At 37.9% G+C, this 21,841-nt stretch overlaps 1 protein-coding gene across 2 annotated transcripts in view; it reads left to right on the top strand.

Moving 5' to 3' along the window:
- Positions 1–18,212, top strand: part of Luc7l2 (LUC7 like 2, pre-mRNA splicing factor) — a 72,221-nt gene extending 54,009 nt beyond the window's left edge. For both annotated transcript variants that reach the window (XM_026405403.2, XM_026405404.2), the window contains 5 exons: positions 1,902–2,078; positions 4,046–4,137; positions 6,987–7,016; positions 12,238–12,429; positions 16,101–18,212. In XM_026405403.2, coding sequence (XP_026261188.1) covers positions 1,902–2,078; positions 4,046–4,137; positions 6,987–7,016; positions 12,238–12,429; positions 16,101–16,278 — 669 coding nt within the window. In that variant the 3' untranslated portion in view covers positions 16,279–18,212. The remainder of the gene's footprint in view (positions 1–1,901; positions 2,079–4,045; positions 4,138–6,986; positions 7,017–12,237; positions 12,430–16,100) is intronic.
- The last annotated feature ends 3,629 nt before the right edge of the window (positions 18,213–21,841 follow it).

The following is a 21,841-nucleotide window of genomic DNA, read 5'->3' as shown; positions in this document are numbered from 1 at the left end:
CTTCAAGGGCCCAGGTGCTACAAGACCAACTTCATGGACATAATCAGATTCTAAGGGGCATTGGGCAGGGTAGCTTACATTATCGTGGAGCATGCACATGGGGGAACAGCTATGGCACTGCCTCTTGGATCTGGTGGTATGTTGGAGGAAGAGACCTGAAGACTATGCAGGCAGATCACATGTGTCCTGAGCTACTGCCACAAGAAGGGCATTGTGCACCTATACCTTAAGATAGAGAACATCCTGGAGATTGCTGGAGGCAATTTCAAACTCGTCCACTTGAGCCAGAGCACTGGATTCGTGGCTGGGCAGAAGCTGAATGAGTTTGAGGGCACTCTCCTCTACCTTACCCCTGAAGTCATCCAGTGGAAAGAATATGAGAGCCCCATGGTGGATGTCTAGAGCCTGGGTGTCACTGATTTATGGCAAACACCACTAAGCAACTGAAGAAGTTCATGTAGGCAAGATATGACAATCCCCTGCACATTTCCAAGGAAGCATGGAATGCTGATCAGTCAAATACTGATGGTGGACCCCACACAGAGGCCCACAGTAGAGCAAATAATGAGCCACCCATGATAGAGCCAGGGTGAGGAATATTTACCCAGCTATTCTGTTAAGTCTGGACCCAACAATTATGGCAGTCATGCTTGACGAGGGTTTTGAGCTCTGTAATACCTGGTTGTCCCTGGCAAATCTAAATACGATGAGGCAGTGGCTACATACCTGGTACCCCAGCACTAGATAATCCACGGGCATGCTTACACATTCCAGGTGAAGCCTATGTGTTGGGGAGTTAGGCCTTGCCAGGTCCTATATATCCTTTCAGTGTTCACTTAAAGGAGTGCCAGTGAACCTGCCCTTTCTACCCTCCCTCTATCCCTTTGAGCATCAGCTACCTGAGATGGCCAAGCAAGAAGTCAGGGCAGAAAGGTGGTGGATGTGCCAGTGTGCCTTCTGTCTGTCTGTTTCCTGGATGTGAGGACCTCCACTCCCAGCATAGCCTCCTATCCACAGTAGTTGGGCCATAGCAGACAACAGCACATCCTCCCAAGGTATCTCTATAGGGCAGTCCATAACAACAGCAAGGGCTAGAAGGGGGTTGGTTACTAGGATAGCCATTTACATTCAACAACTGCGTTGTTGCATGCCTTGGTTTTGTGAGCTGGCATTCAGAGAAAAAGGGCAGAAACATGCTAGATTTAGAAGCAGAGTGACTCCAATGAAAATACAGAGACAGACAAATCAGTGGACAGTGAGAAGACCCTGAGATCTGTGGATCCTGGTGTGGGCATCACTGTGACGTGCATGTGGTGTGCATGCAGTCTGGCTCGGGCTTTCTGCACGGATTCCAGCCAGGAGCTCGATTCTACCAGGAGTCTCCTGTCTCCACCTGCAAGAGACATCAGAGGCTCTTTTCCCTGGGACACTTTCTCCTGCCCTGCTGTTCTCTGTCCTTTCTTCAAACTTCTAGGAGAGTAGAGATGGTTCTTAATAAATTTCTGTTTCTCACACATTGTGTAATAATACTGATGTCCTAAGATTTTTTAAAAGGCAGATTTTTTTTTAAAAAAGTGTGTGGGGGGGATTCAGAGCAAGGGCAATTATCCAGCAGCTGTGCTCTCCAAGGCTTCCCTCTCCTATGCAGTGTAGGTAGAGTCTTACTCTCATGGAGCCAGTATAGACTGATTCAATTTCAGCTGGTTGCTTTGCTCTGAAAATCCTTTCTTGGTCTTCAGGCCCCTCCCTGAGGTGTGAGGAGAGGGTGGTTGACAGCTGTTGGTGAAGACACATCTAGCAAGGCATTGGAGACCCCAGAATGTTCTGTGGCCTTTTGTTTGATTTTTAATGAAATTTATGTTTTTGTTTTTGTTTTTGTTTTATCCCTCACTTTTGTTTAGGAAGTTTATCGGAATTCTATGCCAGCTTCCAGTTTCCAACAGCAGAAACTTCGGGTCTGTGAAGTCTGCTCTGCCTACTTAGGTCTTCATGATAATGACAGACGACTGGCTGATCATTTTGGGGGTAAACTGCACCTGGGATTTATTGAAATAAGAGAGAAGCTTGAAGAATTAAAGGTACTTTGGTAAATTAATATCACTGACTGTCCTATTTTGCTACTTATTTTTTGATCTGGTATTAGCTGTCTTTGGAATAGTATTCTGAGTTGTGATTTATGTCAACAGTTCACACTGAATAGTGTAGAATTATAAATGGAGATTCAGGCAGGTTTAATGGATGATGTCTGAGAAAAAGGCTTTTCAGTATTATTCTGTTATTCTGGGAGGTATCATTTTGTGTTGAATTAGTCATTTAAATTGGTTTCTAAACTGACTCTTTTCTACAAAATAACACCTTACCCTAAAATGTAAAGTGTTATCCTTTTCAGTAAAATCAATAATTATATATTCATATAATATTTATAGGAGAATTGAGAAAATGAGCCCAGTATGTGTTGAAATATTTTGGAGTTCTTTACTAAATATAAGCCTATAGAACCTCTAGTTTGGGGCTGGGGATGTGGCTCCAGTGGTAGCGCGCTCGCCTAGCATGTGTGAGGCACTGGGTTCGATTCTCAGCACCACATAAAAACAAAGTAAAGGTATTAAACTTAAAAAAAAAAATGTTTTTTAAAAAAATAGAACCTCTAGTTTTGTCTACCTTCCTCCATTTCAGGAAGGAATTAGAACAGCCTATGAAAGGAGGACACTCACTATTTTTTTTTTTTTAAGAGAGAGTGAGGGGGGAGGGGGGAGAGAGAGAGAGAGAGAGAGAACTTTTTTTAATATTTATTCTTTAATCATCGGCGGACACAACATCTTTGTTTTGTATGTGGTGCTGAGGATCGAACCCGGGCGGCACGCATGCCAGGCGAGCACCGCTACCACTTGAGCCACATCCCCAGCCCCACTCGCTATTAATTAATATGTGTTATTGTAAAAAGGCAGCATGGTTCTTATCTCCCTAGTGCTTTTGAGGGAATAAGCAAATATATACACACAAAAAAAGTGAGGTATTTTGAAGTGGTAAAAGGCAGAGTTACTTTGCAGAGTTGCCTTTCAGCTATCTAATGTGGCTTATTTTTAAAGAATATGGTATTGTAGCCTTTTGTCACAAGTTGAAGACTGGCCCAAATATTGGCAACACTGGAGAGTCACTTCCCATGTAATTGTATCACTGGAATTGATCCAAAGATTCGCGGCTTGACTTTTACAATAATGAGGAGTCAGAAAACACCCAGGGAAATCAGTTGTGGTAGTGCACATCTATAAACCTAGTGACTGGAAAGGCTGAGGCAGGAAGTTCAAGGCCAACCTTCACAACTTAGACCCTCAGCAATTTAGCAAAATTCTGTCTCAAAATAAATAAAATTGGCTGGGGATGTAGCTCAGTGGTAAAGCACCTCTGTGTTCAATCCCCAGTACCAAAAAGAAAGAAAGGAAAAAAAAATAGGGACATAACCATATTTTCAGTATGTATTTATCCCCTCTCCATTTTTTTGAGTAGCTGGAATAAATCTCACAATTTCTAAAAACTGTCAAAATGGGTTTCATTTTAACAGAGAGTTGATGGGCTCTGTTGATAACACTGCATACTTGGGATTCTTTGCAGAAACAGACTTAGCAACAGAATCCTTTATCACTTTACTCATATCTTTAAAGGCAGCAGCATTAAAATGGTACCATTGCCTCAATGGAAATGATAAGGAATGGATATTTGTGATGGTTGATGTTCATTATAAGTATATATAAAAAATAATGCTGGGAAACATTCAGAAAAGTCTTATTGAAGTAATTTTGAAATATCATGAAGAAATCATGGAAAAGTTTGAGATATTGCACATTTTCCATAAAAGGGAGGAAGTTTATAGAAAGTAGGGTGTGAGCTTAATAGTTACATCTGACAGGGTCAAATTGAATTTTTTTTTTCCCCAACAGATCTTGAAGTTAATAATACTATGTTGGGAACCAGAAATGGTAAAGTTTAAGGTAAAGATAATTAATAATTGACCTAGTAAATAAACTTTTTATTTATTGTTTTTAAGAGAGTTGTAGCTGAGAAGCAGGAGAAAAGAAACCAGGAGCGCCTGAAACGAAGAGAAGAAAGGGAGAGGGAAGAAAGGGAGAAGCTGAGAAGGTATGGCATGATAAATAGTCCCAAATATTTGAAGTTAAGTTTCCTGATTCTGAAAAGAATTGTTTCTGATACATGATTTTAGATGACATTAAGTCTCTTCTGGAGCATTGGAAAATTGCATTTACTTTTTAAAAATATTACCATGAAAGGCAGTTTTTATACAGACATACAGGCTGAGTATCCTTTCTCCAAAGTGCTTGGGAGGAAATGTGTCAGATTTGGGAGTTTTTATTTGATTTTGAAGTGTCTGCAAAAACCTTACTAGTTGAACATCCCTAATTCTGGATCTGAAATGCTCCCAAATTTTAAAGTTGGTGAGCATCATATCTGTGCTGAAAAAGTTTGAATTTCAGATTAGGGATGCTCAATCTGTATTAAGCCTTAGCCATTAAACTAAATGCAATTTATAGAATGTGTGGAAGAGTGAATAGAAAATGCTTTTTGTCTTTAGGTCTTATAAGATTTATAACAAAACTGTATTCTAGCTTTTTGGTTTTTCATATTGCACTAGATTTGTACTAGGTTGGCATAGAATTATATGAGTTACTTTTACCCATTGGCAACCGAAACTGCATAGCATCATTGTGGCAACGTTCTTTGTGAGTTGTGTTCATAGTTTTTTAAGATGAATTTATGATGGACAGGCATGCCATAAGTGATTAACTTACGGTTCTAATAGGTGATGTTTCCTTAATCATAATGTGTATGGTATCTCTAAAATTTTAACACCTCTCAGAGTTTGTAGATGTGCCTAACTTCATTAAAACCCTTTACAGTATGTGAGTAGATCATGCTAACTACTTCTAAGCTTTGAGCCTATTAAAGAAATTTTAAACTTTATTTGTGTTGACTTTTAACTGGTAATCCTTTTGCACTTTAAGAACAAAATGGAACAAAGCTGTGTGGATATTGTTTCTTTAGCTCTCTGTATACACACACAGAGCTAGCTATGAATATATATTTTTTTCATTTACCATAAATTTTACCTCAGACCTTTATCTGTTTGTTCTTTGGTGTACATTAAGTTCTTACAGGGATATTACTAAGTATTGTAATATTTAGGATAGAATAAATAGCATTTTATTTAACATTGGAATTCTGAATTTAAGATTCAACTGAGAGGATAATCAAATGAGAACAAACATTTTTTGCAAGAATATGCTTTCACATTTGTAGATAATGAGAAAGAAAACCATCAACTCCTTTGCTTGCTTGCTGACCTTTTTTTTCTACTTTGATTATAAAATGTGTTCCTCTTTCAGGGGGCAGGGGTTGTGGCTCAGTGGTAGAGCGCTCGCCTAGCACGTGTGAGGCCCTGGGTTCGATCCTCAGCACCACATAAAAATAAATGAAGATATTGTGTCCAACTAAAAAATAAATATATATATTTTTAAATGTGTTCCTCTTTTAGCTGGGTGTGGTGACACCTGTGATCCCAGTGACTCAGGAAGATTGCAAGTTTGAGGCTAGCCTCATCAACTTAGTGAGACCCTAAGCAACTTAGCAAGACCCTGTCTCAAAATAAAAAATAAAAAGGGTTGGGTATGTAGCTCAATGGTAAGGTACCCCTGGGTTCAATTCCCAGTGCAAATAAAAAGTACACCTCTTTCAGAAATGTGTAAATTTTTCCTCTATGACCTTGAGAGAAGTGGTGTAATTAAATGCTAGTATAAAAATTATAGGAGGGGCTGGGGTTGTGGCTCAGTGGTGGAGCACTCGCCTACCACATGCAAGGTGCTAGATTCAATCTCAGCACCACATAAAAATAAATAAATAAAGGTATTGTTCCAACTACAACTAAAAAAAATATTTTTGAAAAGATTATATGAGAAGGGATTCTGACTATGGTGCTAAAAAGGACAACTGAAAAACAATCCTTATCACTTACTGGGTCCTTACTGTATGCCAGGCATTGTACTAAGAAATTCACTATACTGGGGCCAGGGCAATGGCTCAGAGGTAGAGCGCCTGTGTAGCAATGCCCAGAGTCCTGGGTCTGATTCTCAGCACTGCAAAAAATTAAAAGGGAGGCTTGCAGAAATTCACTTACCAAGAAATTTGCCTTAATTAGTTTGCCTAATCCTCATATACACATACCCCAATGAAAAATTTGTATCCTTCTTTGTCACTGTCAGACTAATAAGCTAAGGGTATGTGACCCACTCACAGATGTGGTAGAGCCAGAATTAAAACTCATGTCTGCTGGACAGTGGTACACACATGTAATTCCAGTAACTTTTGGGAGGCTAAGGCAGAAGGATTGCAAGTTTGATGCCAGCCTGGGCAACTTACTGACACCATATCTCAAAAATAAAAAAAGTTAATAAGTTGGGGGTGTTGCAAATTGGTTGAGTGCCTTCCTAGCATGTGTGAGGCCAAGGGTTCAATCCTTAATACCACAAAACGCACACACACACACGTGATTGATTACTCATTGTGTGTTAACAGTATGCTGGGTCATGTGAAGATATGTAAAGTTGAGCTGGGTACTATAGGGATTATAGTATGAGTTTGTAGCCCCCAAATATATGCATTCCAAATCATAGAAATTTTATTCTTTTCCCAGAAGGGAAAAACAAGTGACAAAAGTATAAATAACATAATTTTTCTAGGCTAGCAAATGGTTTCTGAAGCAGTAAGGAGTGTGATATACTATTGTGTTAGTTTCCAGGAACATATTATTTTTTATTTAAGAGCAGGTATCCAGTTAAGGGATCTCATATGGCAAGATGGGGAAGTCTGTAATTGGTGGTACATTTTGTGGGGGGGGGGGAAAGTGTGTGCTAAATATACACTTTGATGTTTTTAATTTATAGTCACTTTTCTAAAAATAGATATTCTCTTTTTAGGTCCCGATCACATAGCAAGAATCCTAAAAGGTAGGTATTTATATAAGATAGGTAGTGAAGTTGTGTTTTTCAACAAGTGAAGATAAATTAACTGTCTTATAAAAGTTAATGAGAATTAATAAATTATTACTGTTTCTTTGTTTTGGTTCAGTTTTGAACATTGTCATTTTAGGAGAAACTGATCAAAAGATATTCTTGAATCACAAAGTTTATCAGAGTAAAATTATATATAGTACTCTGGAATTACAAGGGAAAGATGTCAAAATATTCTTAAATAATTCTTTAAAATCTTTTTCATGCTAAGTAAATATGGTAACTTTTAAAAAGTCAGTGTGTGTGGTACATTTAAGGAACAGCATTCTAAGAGGTTGTTGTACCTGTGGAAAATAGAAATACGTTGATTAGTTAGATAAATTTTTGAATGAGATCCTCAGTAGGTAAGGGAAACTAAGCTATTTAGTCTGTGCCTCACTTTTGCCTTTTGTGAGTCTACCGTTCTTCCCTTTGTATTGTGAGTACAAAAAAATTTCAGAGGCACACTAACAGATATAAGGAGGGAAGGGACAGATAATACTTCCTTTGGTTTTTAGTAGTAATATTTGGGGTATTTTTAAAAAGTCTTTTTCTAATTAATCGAAAAATTTTCTGAGAAAGATAGAGAAATGTGTTTTACTTCTTTCTTGGTTCTTTTCTTGCTGTGCTCATTTTGTTTTGAGCCTTTCTTTATAAATCCATTCCCACCTAGAATGTCCTTTTTCATTCTTTTCCAGATTCTACCATTTCTCTTGTTCTGATTACATCACCTTTTAAAACAATTTTTGTTTATTCTTTTTAGTTGTACATGACCATAGAGTGTATTTTGACATATCATACATACATGGAGTATAACTTCCCATTCTTGTGGTTGTACATGTTGTTGAGTTACACTGGTTATATTCATATTACATCACCTTTCTGAAACCTGCAAAGTCTTAAACTCCAGAGAGTAACTTATTTCTAAGAACTTAGTCCTAAAAAGTAGAACATTTGTTGTTATGAAATAAAAACCTTATGTTTCTGTTAGTTACCCCTTAGTATATTTTAGAATCTTTCAGTGATATTTTTGCTTAAAACCCTAAAAACAATCCAGGCACAGTTGTCCATACCTCTATAATCTCAGCTACTTGGTAGGCTGAGATGTAAGGATCACAAATTCAAAGTCAGCTGGGCCTTTTTTGTCTCAAAAAGGGACGGATTGGGGCCAAGGATGTAACTGAGTAGTCAGTGTGGTAAATTACTAGGCGTAGTATATATTGGGGTTGAGGGGGAAACCCAAAACAAACAAACCAAAAATTATACAAAAACTCAGACATTAATAAAGGAACCATTTGCTGGGCGCGGTGACGAATGCCTATAGTCCCAGCGGCTTGGGAGTTTGAGGCAGAAGTATTGCAAGTTCAAAGCCAGCCTCAGCAAAAGCGAGGCACTAAACAACTCAGTGGGACCTTGTCTCTAAATAAAATAGAAAATAGGGCTGGGTGTGTGGCTCCCTGATACCCCCCAAAATAAAGAAAAAATAGAAATCTGCCAAATTGAGGGCTGGGAAGGAAGCCCTGTATAGAGGGCTTGGTTGGTTGGTTGGTTGGTTGGTTGGTAGGTAGGAAGTCGGGTAGGTAGGTAAGTAAATAGATAGATGGCATTAGATCATCTAAAGGTTTTCCATCTCATTCATAGAAGTCAAAGTCTTTATTACAGTCGTTAAGTAGGGGGACCATAAATGCCAGTCTACCCTCTGATAGTTCCGTTGGATATTTTATTAATAACCCCCACCTTATTCTATATAATTGACCATTCATAGTGTCCTGGTTTTAATGGTAAAGTCATCCTGCTTGTAAGACCCTGAGGTTACCCCTGCCTTACTTAATTCCAGCAAAATATGTTCCTCTGGTTCCTTCAGTATGCCAAGGCTTCTGCCACCTCAGGACCGTTGCATCTGTATGCTCTTCTCTGAAATGACTACTGTACTTATTCTCTTCTTTTAGTCTTCCTTAAAATGCTATCCTACCAGAAAAGCCTCTCCCTATTCTTTTTTTTTTTTTTTTTTTTTTTTTTTTTTTTAATGGTACTGGAGATCTAACCCAGGGATTTTCACATTCCAGGCCAGTGAGAATACCCCAGCCCATCTGTGTATTCTTTTTTTGTTTGTTTTTTTGGTACCCAGAATTAAACTCAGGGTCACTTGACCGCTGAGCCACATCCTTAGACCTATTTTGTATTTTATTTAGAGTTGCTTAGCACCTCACTTTTGTTGCTTAGCACCTCACTTTTGCCAAGGCTGACTTTGAACTCAAGATCCTCCTGTCTCAGCCTCCAGAGCCTCTGGGATTACAGGCATGCCCCACTGAGGCCAGGTCCATCTGCATATTCTTTTTTTTTTTTTTTAAACCACTTTACATTTTCTTTTTTTTTTTTTTTAATTTTTTTTAAAGAGAGAGAGAGAAAATTTTTAAATATTTATTTATTAGTTTTCGGCGGACACAACATCTTTGTTGGTATGTGGTGCTGAAGATCGAACCCGGGCCGCACGCATGCCAGGCGAGCGTGCTACCACTTGAGCCACATCCTCAGCCCCTGCATATTCTTTATAAAATATTACTTCCCCATTTCTCTACCCATCTTTACCCTACTCTGTTTATACTAGACAGAGATCTATATAGAACTAAAGAGTATAAGCTCTTAGAGGCCAAGGACGTGGTTTTTTTTTCTTTCTTTTTTTTGTGGTGTGTGTGTGTGTGTGTGTGTGTGTGTGTGTGTGTGTGTGTGTTTTGCAATACCTGTTGAACCCCAGGGTGCTCTACTGCTGAGCCGTGTCCTCAGACCTTTTTGACCCTTCTTCTCTCCCTTGCTCCTTCTCCCCCCATCTGTCTGACTCTCCTAACCTCCCTCCCCTCCCTCCCTTCTTTCCTTCCTTCCTTTTTTTTGTGTGGGGGGGTGGGGGTTCTGGGGGTTGATCCCAGGAGTGCTTTACCATTGAGCTACATTCCCAAACTTGTTATTTTTTGAGACAGGGTTTTATTAAAATCACTGAAGGCCCAAGATGCAGAGACTGATATTAAAGTTGTGGGCCTCCTGCCTCAGTCTCCCAAGTTGCTTGATTTACAGACATATGCCACCACACCCAGCTCCTCTTTTTACTTTTTTTTTGAGACAGGGTCTACTTAAATTGCCAGGCTGTCCTCAAACTTGGAATTCACCTGTCTCGGCCTTCTTAATAGCTATGATTATTTAGGTGTGGTGTTGCCGTTCCTGGCTTGTACTTATTTTAAAGTTGAATAAAAATATGCATTGGAAGAAAGAATTCATAATAGGTCCAAATGAGTAGTTAAACAAAATGTTACTTGATAAAATTTTTATTTAGTGAATTTTACATTTCTTTTTGGAAATGCACTCTTCAGTTGTGGAAATATTCTGTTTGGCTGTGATGTTAGGTCCACATTACTTACCTTTCTTTGACTATAACATTGACAGACATTGAAAGCTTTTCAACTTCATTTCTTATATAAAATAATCATTTGAAAATGAACTTAGTGTAAACTGTATCTGAATAATTTGTTTTTGAATGTACTCTATCAAGTTATGAGAAAATATCACATTCTCAAGGCACTTTAAAAATTTAAACCACTTTATCATTTACATTCTATACCGTAAGTTTTACCTATTTTAAATTTGCATGTCAGTGATTTTTAATAAATTTAAAGCTATGCAACTATCACCACATACTAGTTTAGAACAACTTCATTACTCTGAAAGCATTTTTTTTTTTTTAAACTTGTGCACTCAACCCCTGAGCAACATCCCTATCCCTATTTTGTATTTTATTTAGAGACAGGGTAACACTAAGTTGCTTAGCACCTTGCCATTGCTGAGGCTGGCTTTGATTTCTGTATCCTGTCTCAGCCTTCAAAGCCACTGGGATTATAGGCATGCGCCACCGTGCCATCTGAAAGCAATTTTTTATGTATTTATTTATTTATTTATTTTAATATTTATTTTTTCGTTTTTGGCAGACACAACATCTTTGTTTGTATGTGGTGGTGAGGATCGAACCTGGGCCGCACGCATGCCAGGCAAGCGTGCTACCGCTTGAGCCACATCCCCAGCCCTGAAAGCAATTTTTTAAAAAGTTTTTCTTTTAATATTTATTTTTTAGTTGTAACTGGACACAATATTTATTTATTTATTTATTTATTTATTTATTTAAAGAGAGAGGGAGAGAGAGAGAATTTTAGTATTTGGCAGACACAACATCTTTGTTTGTATGTGGTGCTGAGGATCGAACCCGGGCCGCAAACATGCCAAGCCAGCGCGCTACCGCTAGAGCCACATCCCCAGCCCCTACTTATTTATTTTTATGTGGTGCTGAGGATCGAACCCAGGGTCTTGCACGTGCTAGGCAAGCGCTCTACCACTGAGCCACAATCCCAGCCCCCTGAAAGCAACTTTTTAAATCAAACAGTATACCTTTCTCTCCTCTTTGTTTCCCTCAAATATTTCTGTTCTCTGCATGTCACCTCTACCCTTCCACGCAAGTGATCTGGTTGAGAATACAGAAGTGTTTTTCCATCTCTACTCTTATATACTTATTAGTAACCCCCCCCCCCACCCCAGTTTAGGTAAAGTTCTCAAAAGTGATTTTTTTGCATGTTTTTTTTTTTCCCCCTCTCCAGTTATGTGCTACTTGAGTAGAGAACTACCTCACTGTTTTAATTACACTGTGATCTATTATACTGTGGGTATTTAAAACTTACATCTGTGGTCATATAGCCTTTTCAATTCAGAGAGGATAATTTATCCCGAATAGTATTCTTTCTCATGCTTCTCCTTCCTTTCTTCTGTCCATGTCCATCAGGTACATATTTAATTTCTAATATATTTCAAAAATTCTTAGTCTAAATGCAATTAAGTCCCTAAAGCATTTAGACATTATAATTCCTAGCATGTAGTAGTTGTGAAGATTGTTGCTCTCATTTGTTATATTCCTGAAGTAAATTCACACAATACTGATTGACCTCTCAGAATTGATATTTTCTTGTTTGCAGGTGTTAACATATAGCAATTTATTTTAGTATAAATTGAGTTGATTTGGAATAAAATTGGCAGTAAGACAGGCTACTAAGGAATAATTTCTCTTTAAAGAACAGGCATTAGTAAATAATAAATGTATTGCTTACAAAATTATAATAAAATGAAATAAAATCTTGTCTTTTTGTAGATCCAGGTCCAGAGAACATCGCAGACACCGGTCTCGCTCTATGTCTCGAGAACGCAAGAGGAGGACTCGATCCAAGTCTCGGGAGAAACGCCATCGCCACAGATCCCGCTCCAGCAGCCGCAGCCGGAGCCGTAGTCACCAGAGAAGTCGTCACAGTTCTAGAGATAGGAGCAGAGAGCGATCCAAGAGGAGGTACTGATGTGCCGATCAGAGGATATGGAGCTACCTTGATGGTTTAGCCTTTTGTTTACTTATGTTACTTATGTTTAGAGTTTAGATTATTGGTTTGAAAACTTGCACCTGGTGATATGTACACATTTGTGTGTGGGTGTATACATTTTTTTCCTGATTATATGGGTAGTTCAGAAAGAATAAATTACATATGAGCCAGAGGAAGAAATTGAAACTGATATGTGCAGAGGTTACTGCTTTTCTCTGCTTAGTATGTCTTGAAAAAACGTATTTTACAGGCAAATAATTTTTAGATACTAATACTCTTCAGTTTTTTCAGTATGTATTAACAAATTAGGGACTCTGAGAAGTCCTTTCATTAAAAGAGTTGTTTAGCTTTGTTTGACTTACTATTTTCCAAACTTATTTGAGCTGGTGCGCTTTTTCAGAGCAGACACATTCTAGTATATTCTTGTTTAATCTGAAGTACAGGTAATGCATTGTTGTATACACTGTTGCTTGGTGCAGGGCAAATTCAGAATTTTAAGGAAGCTACACAACTTCTTGGTATAACAAAAACTACTTAAAAGGGTGCAAGGAGGGCAGGCATATTTAAGGTATGTTTAAGGACCTGAATATTTAGCGAGAACAGTGGCTTAGAATGTGGTAGAGGAGTTTAGCAGTCACAATCTATATAGACTAAACTCTCAAAACCTCAGGTCACATGGTAGCCCTCAACCCAGGTAATTTGTATGGAATGTAAACCATACTGAAAATTGCTTTTTTTTTTTTAACTTTTCTCCTTCCTTAATAACCATTCTTAAGTATATACAGGATAAATATTTTTTTGTGTTTCTAGTATACTTACTAATCTCACATTTTCTATGGAATCCTTTTCATTAAATCTATACTAAATCCATGGAAAGCTGTTAAAAATATTTCCTTTATTTTGAGTCTCAGCTACCCATTCCTTGAGATCATTTACAAGCTTGAGTGGTTAATAGGCTCTCAATCAATATTTTTATAATATTTCTGACCTTGTTCTAAGTAATCCTTAAGGTGACTTTATTAAGAATTATTATATACTTTCTACTACATTATGCTTAGTAAAAAAATAATATAACATAGTTGAGCAACCATGTTTAAGTTGCTCTAAGAAGTTCTCTGTATGACAACACAGGACTGCCATCCTTGACCACAGATAGTGCTAACCTTGATATTATAGGGTGAGTCATCTAAGTTTAGATGAGGAAAATGCCAAAGTAATTATAAAAAAAAAAAAAAGCTTCAGGTAATCAAACTTGAATAAAGTAGATGTAATTTAATCAGGTAGGAAAGTTACTTATAATAAGGCCACCTCTCATACACTTTTGAAACTGGATATCTTGGAGGCCACCGTCAGTGCAGTGTCTAGAAATGGGCCTTTAAAAAAAATTCTCCATGAGTCTTAACCTGCACACAGAAATTTTGAGAATTATGCAGCTAGGCAGTTGAAGATCTAGATAATTTCTTGTGTTGACCTGCTCAACTGTCATTGTTTCTGGTGTTTGTGAACTCTTAAATGTCCTTATTGGTGGTGGAGATGGGAGGGCTGGGTGTGAAGTCTCCTTCTCTGAGATTGTGTCATCTTAGTCCCTGATGCTTCCTGCATTTGTGAAGTTGTATAGGAAATTTCCCCCATACTACATGATACCCCTTCACATCTAAGATTTTCAGCATGTTCATAAAGAGGCTTATTTTTGTAAAACTATTAAAAGTTTTGCTTTTCTCAAGAGAACTTCTCATCTTTGAATTCAAGTTACTCTTTAAAAGTTACTGTTTTAAACCAAAAATTAGCAGATAATTGCCCTTAAAACTTATTTGTTATTACACACAAGATCAAGTTATTGCTACCAGTGTGGATTTAATTTTTGAAGGTAAAAGTTCCCTTTCAAAGTCTTTGACGTTGTGCTGTTTCCTTGCCCTGCTGTGAAGCTGTGAAGCACTGGTCTCTGATATATGTAGATTGTCTTTGTGATCTTTCCCTGGCAACATTTCCCGTGGGTCAGTGAGGACTGTTTGTAGCTTTCTGCTCTTGCTCTTTGTAGAAATGAATAGTGCAGACTTCAGAGTCTGGGGCTTTGCCCAATATCTTCATTATCCCTTCTGTCTTTCCCCATTTCTTAAGTAGAGATAGTACATATTTATTTGCTTTATTAGGATTATTGGTAGTATGAATAAAGTAGTGTATGGAAATTGCTCCTGTGTGGGACATTGTGATCTCTCAGAAAGTGTTAGTTGATGCTCACCTTCAGTTATTATCACTGACCTCTGAGATTTACCAGTAGGTAATGTCTTTATTCTTAGGTATCATTTCTATCATCTCTCTTCATATTTCATTCCCATAAAGGCTATGGATAAGACTAGTTTAAATTTGCAGTCACTAGTCTTGCACTCTAATTTTTTTTTAACACATCATTTTGAAATTAAGCTTACTAAAACCTTAAGTAGAATGTTCAATGTTGATATGATAGAATATTTGAACCTTTTAGTTTAACCCTTCTTAACTGTATGTATAAAATGGAGTATAATAGTATTTTTTTTCCCTGCCTTATGTCTTCCTGAAAGTCTCCTTACTCAGGGCTGGGGGTTTAGCTTGGCAGACACATGCTAAGTATACTCAAGGGCCTGGATTCAAATGCCAGCACACGAGAAAAGTATTATCCAGGTCTTGCCGGTGCCTCCAGAACCTAATTTTGAACATGGATTAGGTGAGGTAATTATGTAAAAGTTCTGCATCACCTGTAAAGAACCAAATAAGTAATATTTGTTACTGATTCATTTAGATGTTGAGAGTATAGAAGACTATTCTAATTCCATAATATTTTCTCATTTTCCTTCTAAATCTCTGATATGAACTTATTTGTGACGTATCTTTCTTACTGAGGATGGGGATGGGAAAGCAGAAGGTAATAAGAAACTTTATTATAGTTCGATCATCTTTTTTTTGTCTTCCATTCTAGTTTTAATGATCTAACTCAGGAGGAACAAAGCAGATTTTTAAGTTAACAAAATGGTTATTTACAAGCCATATTATGGAGTAGTTCTCTTGTCGGTGTTGGCAGACTGTTCCCTACAGGCCACACAAGGCCTATATCCTGTTTTTGTATAGCCAGCAAGCTATGGATGGTTTTACATTCTTGAAAGGTAGATGTAAAGAAAAGAATTCTACTACCATAAATACTGTGTATCACCTGCAACACCTCAGATATTTACTGTCTGGCCAGATAAGCAAACAAACAAAAGATTTGCTGACCCCATACCAAGTTACTGATTTCCATCCAGTTTGGAATCATGTTCTTATATATTTTTAAAAAAATTGGTAATACCTTTTACTTTTTAAACCTATTATCAATGTATTATTTTTATATTAAATACTTTTTATGAATTGGAGATGTTTTATGGTTGTCTCCAAGATACTGAGAATATCTTGACATTTTAGCTTATGCTTTTTTGACCCTAGCTTTTGTTGCTACCTGTCTTGTTTTAGAGCCTTTATCTATGACCCTAATAGTGCTCTTTTCTGTCAGTAAACTGACTCCTCTGTCTTGGATATATTCTAATATATTTCTTCAGCTTTCTATTTATCCTATTCTTTAATTTGGATTTTGGGTTTCCCAACATATTTTGCTCCTCAAATTAATATTTTTCAGATCCTCAAAAGAAAGATTCAGAGACCAAGACTTAGCATCACGTGACAGAGACAGGAGTTCAAGAGACAGATCACCTCGTGACCGAGATCGAAAAGATAAGAAGCGGTCCTATGAGAGTGCTAATGGCAGATCAGAAGACAGGAGGAGCTCTGAAGAGCGCGAAGCAGGGGAGATCTAATTAGCTGTGTATATATCTTCAATCCTTAAGCTTCCTACGGAGTTACACACTATTGTTTAGTTTACAGCTGTTCAGGGTGACAGTGAGCAGTTCCAGACACTGATCCAGCCAGGCTAGATGTACAGTATCTGACTTGATCTGAACTGAACCTGTTTTCCTTGAGAAAGCCTAAAACTACATCCATAGTTTCTGGTGAACCTGTAATACAGTTCTGAGAGTGCAGTTTTTTATAATCCGACATTGATCTCTTTATTCTTTCAAGTAGGAGTGATAGTGAATGAATTGTGTTACTTGCCTTGGGATTTTTTGAACATTTGTAAGACGCTGTCTTCCTTTCTACTCCAAGCAGCAGCTTTGGGAATTTTTCTTTTTAATTCTTCTGTCTCTTGACTTTTGTATCCCTTAATACCTGTACCCTCCAACTGTAAGAGAAAGGGTCAGGGAAGCAATATAACTTCTGTTCTAAGGTTCTACTCCCATTAATTACTAGCTAATTACAGTTCAGAGCATTTATACTGGAATGTGTGCTGGAGAAATTAAAATACTGGGGTTTGTTGGATGGTGCCTATTTAGAGTTGGAAGTTGAACAGCTGTTGCATTACATACTTTTGCTTTTTTATTGAAGTTTTGAAATCAGACTTGTCTTGATTTTTCTGTTCCATCAAATTGCTATGTTCAGGATGTTCTGGGGGGTGGGGGCAGGGACTCTTTCGTAATAAGCACTTGTTTTATTTTGTGTGTGTGGAGTATAAAGGCTACACCCTTATTGTAAAAAATATTAATAATAAAATGAAAGAAACAATCACCACCACCATCATTAAATTGTAACTTGTCTAGTAAATTGTCACTAGAACTATTTCCTGTGGGTATTTCCTCTATTCTGTCACATGGTTAACAGGGCCTTACTGTGCAAGGCACCAAAGGAAGTGAATATGTATTTGCAAAGATTACAGAGGAACTGTGAACAGTTCTGCCTACACCCTTGCTGACTGTACTCCACTACTTCAGGGCTGTTTGTAACACCTGCTGTAGAGAAGGACTGGACCTGCAGAAATAATGGGGGATTTCTTGTTTTTTTGTTGTTTTTCTTATTCAACAAACCTGAATAAAACTAGTATGTAACCAACATAATGAAACCATCAGTTTCTGCATTAAAGAGCTATATACCGCCAGGTGTGGTGGTGCATGCCTTAAACCCAGCTACTCAAGAGACTGAGGCAGGACCATTCCAAGTTTGAGGCAGCATAGGCAATTTAGTTAGACCTTGTCTCAAAATAATATATATATTTTAAAGAGGTAGGGATGTAGCTCGGTGGAAGAGTGCTTGCCTTGTGTGAGGCCCTGGGTTCGGTCTCCAGCACTGCCAATGGACAGTGTACCCACTAGTAACTTAAACATAGTTGGCAGGTATCACTTGTAATTCTAGAAAGTGTGAGGAACACAGGAGCTGGGGTTGTGGCTCAGTGGTAGAGCACTTGCCTAACTTGCCTAGCACATATGAGGCACTGGGTTTGATCCTCAGCACCACATAAAAAGTAAAGTTTTTTTTTTTTTTTTTTTTTTTTTTTAAAGAGAGAGAGAGAGAGAATTTTAATATTTATTTTTCAGTTTTCGGCAGACACAACATCTTTGTTTGTAGTGGTGCTGAGGATTGAACCCGGGCCACACGCATGCCAGGCGAGCGCGCTACCGCTTGAGCCACATCCCCAGCCCAAAAAAAATAAAGTTTTTTAAAAAAAAGGCAACAAATAACTTAAGAGGAAGTATAAGGGAAAAAAATACATTAACCAAAATTAGTGTCTGTGAATATAATTAAGATAACCTTTCAAGAGCTGTTTCTGTGTAAAGCTTGTTACATTTGACATGACAGGAATATGGGCCTCTGTGAATACGAGAGAACAGGAAACTAATGCCATTCTAAGTAATAATCAATATTTTTATGTCAAAAAGGGACATCGATGGGGCTGTGGTTGGCTCAGTGGTAGAGCGCTTGCCTAGCATGTGTGAGGCACTGGGTTTGATTCTCAGCACTGCTTATTTATATTATTATTTAAATAAATGGATAAAATAAAGGTCTATCAACATCTAAAAAAAATAAGGAAAAGGGGAGACATCAATGTTCCCAGTTTATCAAGTGATGCTTGAGGTTTCTTTCTGTGTTTAGTTTTACACGTTTGGTTTATACAGAGTTTAGCCTGAGAGGCCTATGTATGTCCATGGCTCATTTCCCGCTTTCTACTTTAGGTTGCTTGTCTAAAGCCAAGCATGCATTAGACAAATAACTGGTTTGTGTCTGCTTTGTTCCCAGTGGCTTATGGTATTCTCCTAAATCCTTACGATGTCTTTGAATTTAGTGTCTTGGATATGAATGTAAGATCAGAGGGATTAACTGGTAGTGCAAGGAAATGTCTGGGACCTGACCTGTTATAGTTGGTGATGTATCTGGGGTTAGGTATTGAACTCTGAAATCATACTTTTAAAAATGTTTTGCATCCTAATTGTACAGATGGAATCAAATAGTTGGATAAGTAACACATGTCTCTATTAGCCGCTGTTACTATATTTGTGATTTGGGGAGAGAGGGTAGTACAGGCCCTACAACAAACAGCTGAAGTCCTATTTGACAAAAACCTTTGATCCTATAGGAGTAAAAACATGCCAAGTGTTTTTACCCTCAGCGGGTCCCTTCATTTCACTGCTGTGTTATATTCCCACAGAGCTCTTTTGATCTGTGCCAACAGCATCAACTGGAATAAAATCAAAAGGCCTCCATTGTTAAGTGGATTTGCTTTTTTCTGAGGTGTTTGTTTTACCTTTCTCAAGCCTTTAACCAAAGGTAACATCTTTTTCAAGTTCCTTTCTCTCTCCAAGTTAAGTATTTAAAATAATAATAGTTTTCAAGGTTGGCCTATTGAGCTACACAAAGCCAAGCATGCATTAGACAAATAACTTTTGCCTTGCAGTAAGTTCTCCTTTCAAAGTAGTTTTTTAATCGAAAGCCTAAGAAAATATAGCACAGTTTAAAAAAAATACACATTCTCTCAACTGGACATTCCATTGTGTTATGACTGTACTAGTTGTAAACCATTGAAACATGTCCCTTCATCTGGTAGTCTCCTGTTTCCCTGAGTTTCTTGAGTGCCTCCCCTGACCCTAGGCCATTCTCCCATCTCAAGGGTAATGACTGTCACAGCCTGGAGCCTCCTCCATGTAAGTCATGCTGTCCTGACTTAAATGTTTTGAAAAACATGTATATTTTTAAAATTTATTTTTAGTTGTAGATGGACACAATATTTTACTTATTTTTATGTGTGCTGAGGATCGAACCCAGTGCCACATGCATGCAAGGCAAGCACTCTACCATTGAGCTATAGCCCCAGCCCCAAAATAGATATTTTTTTGGTCTGAAAAAGCAAAAGCAGTGTGCATCATGATTTTATTATACCTCAACTTTTTTTTTTTTTTGTAATTGTAGATGGACAGAATGCCTTTATTCGTATTTTTATGTGATGCTAAGGATCAAACCCAGTGCCTCACACATGCTAGGCGAGCACTGTACCACTGAGCTTTAGACAGATGGGCCTTTATTTTATTCATCTATTTATATGCGGTGCTGAGAATCGAACCCAGTGCTTCACAAGTGCTAGGCAAGTGCTCTACAGGCAAGCTTTCTAGGCAAGCCACAGACCTAGCTCCTATACTTCAACTTTTGATCAGTAAAGTTTTCTTAGGTATAGATAAGGCAATATAAAATAGCACTTTTTCAAAAATTTTTCATTTTCTTTGCCTGTTCTTATTTCAGAATTAATTCCTGCTTTGGGAATTAGGAAAGTGGAGATGCCCCACAGAACAGGGTTGTGTGGGCAGAGGCCAACACAGGGAATGGGGAAGGATAGTGGTCTACCAGAGGAATCATAGGTGGCAGGGTCTTGGGAAATCTGAGATTTCCAGGAGATGTTTCTGATCTCTGAGGTGTACTTATGTTTTCACCAGTTAGAGAGAAATATCTGTTAGAGGTTTGGGGATTGCAAGCATGTTTGGGGATCAGTCAAGCTAATTACTAGCATAATAGGATTTAGATTATAAACAACACATTGAGGCATCAGAACTAACAGAGCTCTAGGAGGTGGCGCCAGCACCAGAATTTGCTCTAACTCTCTTGAGGAGACTGGGTCCCAAATACGGTGCACTCCTGGATATCTAACAGAAAATCTAACCCATATAGGCTTAAAATAATCAAGGGACTTCTGTTGGCTCATGTGATCAAGCTGCATGTGCCACCTCCATCCACAGCAAGGTTTCTTTCCTAGAAGCCTCAGGCAGCCTTTTTCTACATCTCTGCCTGGCAGGACACCCACACAATAATGGATGCTCAATAGATGTGGAATGAGTGGATGAAATGCTTCATCATTTCAAATGTGTCCTCATCTAGTTGATTTCATTTGATTGGCACAACTTTTGGTTAGTAGAGGAAACAGTAGTCTGTTGTTTACAGGTTTGATGGTTTTACTAAGGACAAAGCTGAGCTAATGAGAAGTCATGATAATTAGTATCTTTTTGATTCTGAGCCCCAGGTATAGGATAATGACAGGCCAGCTGGGAGAGGCCAGAAGGGAGCATCAGAAATGTCCAGATGGGGGAAAAGGGCCGATATGAAAGCAGCAGAATGTACTATCCCATGTCCAAAACCCTTTGTTAGAGTCTGACTTGACTTTTACATTCTCTCTCAAGCTGAGAATGAGAAATGAAAAGCCCATAGTTATCCAAATTGGTAGGTATGTTTGAGTTCATAATTTTTAGCTTGCTAAAAAAGAATTTATTTCCCCCAGAAAGTTTGATACAAATTACTGGAAATCATGAAGTCTCTTTGGCAATGATACATGAACCACATAATACCACAAAGTATTCCTATCAAAAAAATAGGAATATTGAATCTAAACTTCAATTTACAAAGGAATGAAATAAATCCAGAATGTGTCATTCTGTGAAGACAATCAGCCTGGTCTCTTCAAAAAGTCAAAATTCTGGGAGAGATAACCAGTAACAGTTCTTGAACTCTGATTGGGTCTGTTTTAAAAGGTCGTGGAAAAACTGCAGGACTCAGGTTATGAACAGAATATGAGCTTATTAATTTTTACTAAGTATTATGGTAGAATTGCAGTTACATCAAAGAAGTGTTAGGAGATGCTTGCTAAAGTAGGGATGACATGTCTTGATGTTTGCAACTTATTTTCAAATGGTTCAATTTTATATTCACAGTCACACAAAGAGCAAGCAGCAGAACATTAACAATATTTAGATCTGGGTAGAGAGCCTGTGGGAATTTGTTTTTTCCCCAAACTTTTCTGTATTTTGAAGTTTTTTACAAAATTGAGAGGAACTCTTTTAAGATTTTCCATTTAAATCATCCTGTAAAGTGCTTTGTCCTGGCAGGAATAAATGTGGATGTTTTAGGCAAGTTTTCTCAGAACATGGTTTCTGAACATTCTGTATCAGAATCACAAAAAGAAAATGTATGAACCACCAGGGAGCACATTAAAAAAAAAAATGTTCAACATCAGTC

The sequence above is a fragment of the Urocitellus parryii genome, chromosome 3 (assembly GCF_045843805.1).
Source record: "Urocitellus parryii isolate mUroPar1 chromosome 3, mUroPar1.hap1, whole genome shotgun sequence".
Classification (NCBI taxonomy): domain Eukaryota; kingdom Metazoa; phylum Chordata; class Mammalia; order Rodentia; family Sciuridae; genus Urocitellus; species Urocitellus parryii.
Note: the sequence above shows the minus strand (reverse complement) of the source record. Positions and strands in the feature narration are given on the sequence as shown.